Source organism: Octopus sinensis, linkage group LG24 (genome assembly GCF_006345805.1).
Source record: "Octopus sinensis linkage group LG24, ASM634580v1, whole genome shotgun sequence".
NCBI classification, from domain to species: domain Eukaryota; kingdom Metazoa; phylum Mollusca; class Cephalopoda; order Octopoda; family Octopodidae; genus Octopus; species Octopus sinensis.
The window spans coordinates 3,341,847-3,350,223 of record NC_043020.1 but is presented as its reverse complement, the minus strand read 5'-3'; the positions used below and the strand labels follow the sequence as shown (position 1 = coordinate 3,350,223).

Genomic DNA, 8,377 nt, shown 5'->3' with positions numbered 1-8,377 from the left:
ACATTTATTAGGTATATATGTATATGTCTGCATGCATGTGTGTGTGTGTGTGTGTAAGCATGCATGCATGTGCAATTGTTCATAGCCACATATCCATACATGCATGACATGCACGCATACATACATACTTTGCATACATGCATGCATCCATCCATCCACCCATACATATATACATACGGTCTGAGATATGAACCCGCGATCCCTCGACAGGACTGCTGTGTCTGGTGCAGCTATGGAAACAGTGGTGCAGGACTGCAGGAGCACAAAGAAGCCATGAGCGGTGCAGGTCCAGGGCCAAGTCTTTGCCTTAATTCCCAGCTGACCACCAATGCCTGACCTGCAGCAGAACCCCTTCTGAGCTTACATCCACCTGATCAGCCACAACCAGACGTAATGTGTCCCGCCTTCTTCTCCCATGTCATGTCTCTGGTCATCGTCCACAACGGATGAACATTATTATTATTATATGTATGTATGTATGTATGTATGTATGTATATTTAAACACACACACACACATATATATATATAGGGAGAGGTTACGAAAAAAACAAAAGACAAAGACAGGTAGTGTAACAAACAAACAGATGTATTAGAATAACGCTCAGGAATAGAAAAAGACTTTTACGTTTCGAGCCTACGCTCTTCTACAGAAAGGGACACAGAAAAAACAAGGAGAGAAAAAAACCCATCTATACTTAGATGTTTCGCAAACAATTTGTACATACGGGTGCTACCAGTTGAAAGCTCCGCATACATTCATACATACATACATATATATATATATATACACACACACATATAAATGTAAATATACATATATACATACTTTCAAACATATATATACTCAGCTTCAATGTAAAGAAAAAAGAAAGATGTATTAAAATGTGAATGCAGGACCCATCTCAACAGATGAGGGAGGGAGAGAAAGAGAGAGAGAGAGGGGAGAGGGAGAAGAACAGAGATGGAGAGCATCCCCTTCCCCGGCGATCACACTATATGATGATAATAATAACTGTGTGGAGGGGGAGGGCTGTGAGAGGTCTGTGGGTGTGTATTTGTGTGTATGTGCATGCCCGTATTTGTACGTGTGCATGTGTGTGTGCCTGCATGTGTCACGTGCTTTGACAACTCTCCGTATCAGATGATTCCATCATGGAAACAAAATTGTCTAATAATTCTGGGTAGGAAGCTCCGACCCTCTGTAGTAAGATATTGGCATAATCTTGTAATTTCTGGCAGTCTCGGTCACTTTTATGCAGTTCCAGTCGAACCTGTAATGACAAGAGAAAAAAGAAAAAACAATGAAAAAGACCACAAAAAAGAAAAGAAAAAATAGAAAATATCCGAGACAGGAAACAACATAAAAGTGTATAAAAAAATCTTGTGACTAACCTTTAATGGAAACTTACCGCGTCAGGGATTGAACATGAATAAATTTTTTTAAAATTAAGTAAACATTAGGACTATGAATACAGTTCTTTATTTAAGAGATGAGGAATTATGTACATTATTTACATTTGACAGATGTTGTTATTATTATTATTATTATTATTATTATTATTATTATTCCGGTCACTGCCTGGAATTGAACTCGGAAAATGATACCAGGTTTACCATCTCTACAGGAAGTGCAAAAAATTGTGTTAACTGGAACAGCTCATGTACTGAGAAGAGCATTATCGCTGTGAAAACAACATCCATTCATGAATTTATTTATTTATTAATTTTTTAAATACATATTGTACATGTGAATTTGCATGTGTAATCTGGGAATGCATACAATGAGCCCTAGGTGTATGGAAAAACATTTGGCGAGAAACGGAAGAAAATTTGAAGAAAGAAGGAAAAAAATAATAATAATAATAATAACATCGAAAAATACCTTAAGAATGAGAACCCAGGTTCAAAATTTCCCCAAGACACCTGATGAAGGCTGGAGGGTCTTAATACTCACCAACAAAGTTTAGCTACTTTGTGTAAGAATTTACAATTCCATTTGCTGTATGCTATGAAAAAATTTTGCTGATTTGTTTCTCAGAATCTTCTGAAATCAAATTGTTACTACCTCACAGCTGTTCAAAAATTTTATTCCATGTGAATTATAAAAATACCACAAATAAAAGTATATTTGAAATGTTTCTACAGTGGTGCTAATTTTACAGAACTCTCAGCACAAGAAGAATTCTACAAATTTTTTCAACACTTAAACTAGTATTCTGACTTACATTTACTGTTATACTTGCATTTTTACATGCAACCTGTTTAAATGTAAGACGGCCATTATATTTACTGACAAGAAAAATAGTGAACCAGGCTATAAAAGCACTTCTCTGCTGTTGCTATGGTTACAATAATTGATTAAACTGAGAGAGGGTAGACTGGTATTTTAAATGGGGAAATTCAACTGATACTAACAATTAAAAAACACAAACACAAAAATAAAAAATAAAAATTCTATTTATGCTTAACTGGACAAACGACTTAATCTATTGATGTCTATTTTTTTATTTCTCATTAATGAGTCCAGAAACTGATTAATGAGGAAAAAAATGATTAAACAGCAATCTATAAGATATTCTTATACTTGGGGATGGTCATATTTTGCTAATTAAACCCATGCACTCTATATTTGGTCTTCACTTCAGCTTTATTATTTTTTTAGTTTCTTTGTCAAAGCTCTTTCTTCACACACTCTGTGACCTCTTCAGCAACTCTCTGTCCCATGTGTCTCCTCTTGTTTTGCTTATCCCATTTTGTCTTTTTGTGGTTTGTATCTCTATCTAAATACAACAAGAGGTCACAAGATGTGTGACGAAAGAGCTTTGACAAAGAAACTAAAGTAATCAACTGGGTTGATAGCCACTGTGTAGGGGCCAGTTGGAAGGGTTGTATTTCTTCATTGCTGGCAGACTTAATAATGATGAGCTAACCTTACAAAGCCTTCTGGTTCGTCTATATATACATTGTCTGGGAGACTCTTCTTATAGTAGAGGAAATAGCTAAATTCTTTGGCTGCTATTTCTAAAAGTTCGGTGTGTGGTAAAGTAAATTTTTTTGCTGAACCCTAATTATATAAAGTAATGTTTAAATATACCGTAAATGGTCCTTTTACATACTGAACACTGCTTGGTAAAATTATTAATTACTAATTAATTCATTTTACCCTTATTATTATTGACTATATATATACAGGCTTTGGATGGCCTGAGGATATAGCAGAAGGTGCCATATTGCCATGCAGTGGGACTGAACCCAGAACAATGTGGTTGGGAAGTAAGCTCTTTACCACACAGCAACACCTGTGCCTAGAAAAATCTTTCAAAATGTTCATCTAATCACAGGTGCATTTGTGTTTGTTTGTGTGTGTGTATAATGGGATAAAAGCAAAAAAAAAAAAGATAGAAAAGATAGGGTTGCTTCATTTGTTAGAGAAATATATTTGTTCATTGACATGACTTTCAATCCAGCAGTTAAAATACAACAAAAGCCAAGGAAATACAAAAAAAAAGCCAACTGGCTTGAAGATTTTTTTAGTCAACACCTTACCTTAAGTTAGTGAAACAAAATGCACCTGTATTATTGTTATTGTTATTATTAATACATCCACAGACCAGACAGCAATTAGTACAAAGTAATTTACCAATAGATACTCAACACAAATACATTTATACAAATTGTAAGGGATATATGAGGGGGTACCGAAAAGTAACCGGAAACATTCTCTGTGAAACAAGCCCGTTGTAGTTCAGGTTTCTGTCACTAGAGGTCACTTAATGTGACACTCAAGCATTAGTCTGCCAACCAGGGGTGTTGATTGTAGCCCTACTGTGCCACATGGTGCGTCTTTGCTTTGCAGTGCTTCTCCCCTCTTCATCAATTTCTGCGATGGCTGAAAACAAAGGAACAGCATGCTTCCGTGAAATTCTGTTTTCTGCTGAGGAAAAACAGTGGCTGAAACAGTTGTCATGCTTCAAACACCTTACTCGATGCTGCCATGAGCAAAACACAAGTTTACAAGTGGTTTCCATGCTTTGGGGATGGTCACTTGTGGCTTGAGGCCCAACCACATTCAAGACAACCATCAACCATCAGGTCAATCATTCAGGTCAACCATTCAGGTCAACCATCAGCTTGCCAAATGAATGAAAATTCATGAATTGATCTTGACAGACTGTCACCAAACAATTGACGAACTTGTTGATATGACTGGTGAGTCCTGGAGCTTCTGCCAACGAATTTTATGAGAAGAATAACACATGAAGAGAGTTGCAATAAAATTTATGCCTCACTTGCACACAAAAAACCAAAAGCAGTCATGGTTGAATGCATTTCGTGAAGTGAAAGAACAGTTGGAAGTTGATCTGAACCAATTTTGAAGGCAACCCCTGGTGACGAAAGCTGGTGCTATGGAATTTGCCGATGTTAAAAGGCATTACCTCGCAAGAGTTCCGGCACTGCTTTGAATACTGGAAAACGTGTCTGGACTGATGCCTTACTTCAAATGGAGAATACTTTGAAGGGGATAAAAGTGTAAAAATATGTAAAACTAAGGGAATAAAATAATATTGCAATATTCCGGCTTCTTTTGGATACCCCCTCATATAAAACCATAAATACTTAAGAGAAAAGAAACAGGTTTATACGATATACAATATAATTTATGCAATGAGGTAATACAATACATGACTATACATTATATTCAATTCATATATAATAATCATTTTTCATTGGTTTATATTTTTATAACACACACATGCACATGTATGTGCACACACACACAGACACACACACACACACACACACACACACACACACACACACACACACACACACACACACAGATTACTTTCATTGATACGAACCAAGAATTAGATTCCTTGGAACCTGAATTTCTTGCTGCAAAACTGGCAGCAGAATTGACCATTTTATTCCCCCACCCCTAAAAAAAATCAATTTTTTTCTTTTATAACTTTATAATTGTGGTGCAAAAACCCAATGTCAATTAAATTAATTTAATCTTTGCAATAATCATTTTTCCATGCAATTAACAAATACCAATCATGGGTAGTCTTTTCTTGGTCTAAAAATTTCCCAAAAGATTTACAATCTTTTGGTGAAGTGAAGCACAGGTGTGGCTGTGTGGTGAGAGGCTTTCTTCCCAACCACATGGTTTCAGGATCAGTCCCACTGCACGGCACCTTGGGCAAGTGTCTTCTGCTATAGCCTCGGGTCGACCAAAGCCTTGTGAGTGGATTTGGAAGACGGAAACTGAATGAGGCCTGTCGTATATATATATATATATATATATATATACATATGTGTGTGTGTGTCTTTGTGTCTGTGCTTCTCCCATCACCACTGCTTGACCACTGGTGTTGGTATGGTTATGTCCCTGTAACTTAGAGGTTTGGCAAAGGGGCCTGATATAATAAGTGTCAGACTTCAAAAACAAAAAAGTACTGTGGTTGATTCATTCGGCTAAAATTTCTTCAAGGCAGTGCCCCAGTATGGCCACAGTCTAATGACTGGAACATGTTTAAGGATCAACAATATAACTCATCTTTATCTATAGAATTTGAAGTAGATGAAGCCATGACTTTGATGATGATGATGATGATGATTTTAAAAATCCAAAACAAGGTGTGGACCTGGTTGTGTGGTAAGCAGTTTGGTTCCCAACCCTATGTAGTTCAGATATCAACATTTCAGGGACAACATGCAAGGTCCAATTCCAACCTTGTAGCTTTGGCTGCAAACCTGGGTATTGCTGCCCTTAATGTGAAGGAGAGACTAACAATATACCATCTTATTTAGATGATGTAGACCTAAATATACAAAATGGTTGGCATATGTCATGTCTGGAACATCTTTGATCGTAGGCCTGTTAGATCAGAGCCACCTTGGGTAAAACAACAACATCAATCAACAAAACAAGAAAATAAATAAAATATGTTTTAAAATAAATGTTTAGAAACAGATTCCAATAAATCCTGAAGATTATAAAATCATAAACTGGAATAATGCCACAAGCTCTATCTAGTCATATGAATGCCATTTGCGGATTGAGAAGCCATACCTTTTGAAATAAACTGCATTTAATCTAAGACAAGCTCAGCTTGATTGATTTGTGAGTACGAAGAAGAGGCTAAAAGAATTTTTTTTAATAAAATAAAAAAAATCCTACTAGAAGTAAACAAAAAAAACAACAACAACAATAGTACAGTGTTATTTTCATTCCAGATGTAGCATGTAGCATCACATTTACAAGCCTGCATAAAAATGATTTACTAAGAAGCGAGAAGTACAGCTAGTGCAGCCAGGAGTGGAGTTAACATCAGCTCTCTCTCTACTTCTATACACACAAGCATACATACATACATACATACATACATACATACATACATACATACATACATACATACATAAATGCATACATACATAGGGAGAGTTTACAAAAAAAACAAAAGACGAAGACAGGTGGTGTACAAAACAAACAGATGTATTAGTATAACGCTCAGGAATAGAAAAAGTCTTTTACGTTTCGAGCCTACACTCTTCTACAAAAAGGGACACAGAAAAAAAAAAACAAGGAGAGAAAAAAATGTGTGTAGTGGCTAACGATCTATCATGGCATACATACATACACACACACACACACAAACATACAGAAACAAATACTTGAAAGTTGTATTAATGCCCCAGGGCATTAAACTATTGCCTGTTTCAAACAATTTCAGAAAGGCTTCCTCCATATTATAACCCAATGTTGACTACATAAACTCATCATACAAATGCTTAAAATCAAAATGGTTTAATAATCTGAGTTTTCATATGACTTTTAAATAATATAATTCATCTTTACATCTGGTGCATGTGTGCGATCGCTCAACTTGTTTTAATCACTGTACATGGAGTGACTGTGTGGTAAGAAGCTTACCGTTTAAGAAACAGATTGGGTTTATTTACATTTCTGAAGAAAAAAAGATACCCTTCCCCCCACCCCTAACCCTAACACAGATTGAAATGCAATAGATCGATACCAGGGTCATAATTATGGGTGGACACTAAAGAGGGAACGGTTTTATTATCCAGCTCTGTTTACGAGTGACCCCTCAGTTTATGGCCATAGGGTATCTTTTTTCTCATAAATAGCAGGGATATTTTCATATGACACCGTAAAAAATTGATGTTGACAGACTTCGGCAGATATTGTTTTCACCTCAATAGACGTCATTGATTGGTTGAAATTGCCGAAAATTAAGAAATTAAAGACCAAATATCTTACAAACTACAGAATTTTCTCAAGAAAGCCAAGAGAAAAAGATGTTTTATAAACAGTATACAAAGTTTAAAAGTGTTTAGTTACAAAGAAATTATTTAAAAAATCTTCCGGTCAAAGCGAAAAGATCTGTCATGCTTTGAGAAGACCGCATGACACCCCTCTCTGTCTATTTGTTAGTGTGGAACAAGAGCAGTCCCATAATTCTTGAGTTTGCCAGCTGAAATGTTGGAATAACATGGCGGTAAGTTCGAATTTATTTTATCCAAAACATCTGTTTGCACTAATATATTTTTGGAGTGTTTTGAAAACAAAATTATAATCTATATTATATTTCTTATTTTGGAAATAGCTAATTAATCGTAAATTAATTTAGCTAAGGTTATTTTTCTGTTTTGTTGAAATTGACTTACAATTTATGCCGGCGCTTCCACGTGGGTTCTTATATAAGAGCAGCCTTTTTCGAAATGAGTGAAATGTGTTATAAACGATATTTTGAGAAATAGTTTTTCGAAAAGAGACTTCGATGGAAAATAATTAATTATAAGCGGTGGGAGACCAACACCGAATTTACCTAATTTGCGAAGCTACAATAAATTCACGAGACAATTTCAGGTTAATTCGTATGAAAAGAAGAAATGGTTAACTGGAAGTGTTGCTCTTTATAAATTATTCTGTTGGCCCTGTTTACTTTTTGGCTTAGAAAAGAATGTTTGGAATGATAAAGGCTAGGATGATTTAAATAATTTCCATATGGCTATGCTAAAGCACGTCAGTTCTCAAAGACATATAAAATGTTTGATAGATCTTAAAATATTCGGGAAGGTTCGCATAAACTTTACAATTAGATGCACGTAAAAATCAAAGCATACAACATAGATAAAAGTAGAACTGTACTCGAAAACAAACTTGATAATTTTTCAATCTTTTATGATAGGTTAGGGGGAAAATATGGAGTCGATGCAGGAATCGGAATTCAGAGATCCAAGAATATATCTATTGATCCCCAACGATATTATAGAATGCTTTATAACAAAATCATCAGTACAATAGTTGACCAAATAAAGCACGATAGTCATCCTTAGAAGATGGAACTT

The 8,377-nt window shown here is 35.5% G+C and overlaps 1 protein-coding gene across 6 annotated transcripts in view; it reads right to left on the bottom strand.

Moving 5' to 3' along the window:
- Positions 1-8,377, bottom strand: part of LOC115223776 (ELKS/Rab6-interacting/CAST family member 1) — a 205,753-nt gene that overhangs the window by 13,579 nt on the left and 183,797 nt on the right. For 3 of the 6 annotated variants that reach the window (XM_036513003.1, XM_036513006.1, XM_036513007.1), the window contains exon 17: positions 1,090-1,272. In XM_036513003.1, the coding sequence (XP_036368896.1) occupies positions 1,114-1,272 (159 nt within the window). In that variant the 3' untranslated portion in view covers positions 1,090-1,113. Of the gene's footprint in view, positions 1-1,089; positions 1,273-8,377 lie in introns of those variants that run through there. The other 3 variants (XM_029794444.2, XM_036513004.1, XM_036513005.1) reach the window with 2 other exon arrangements.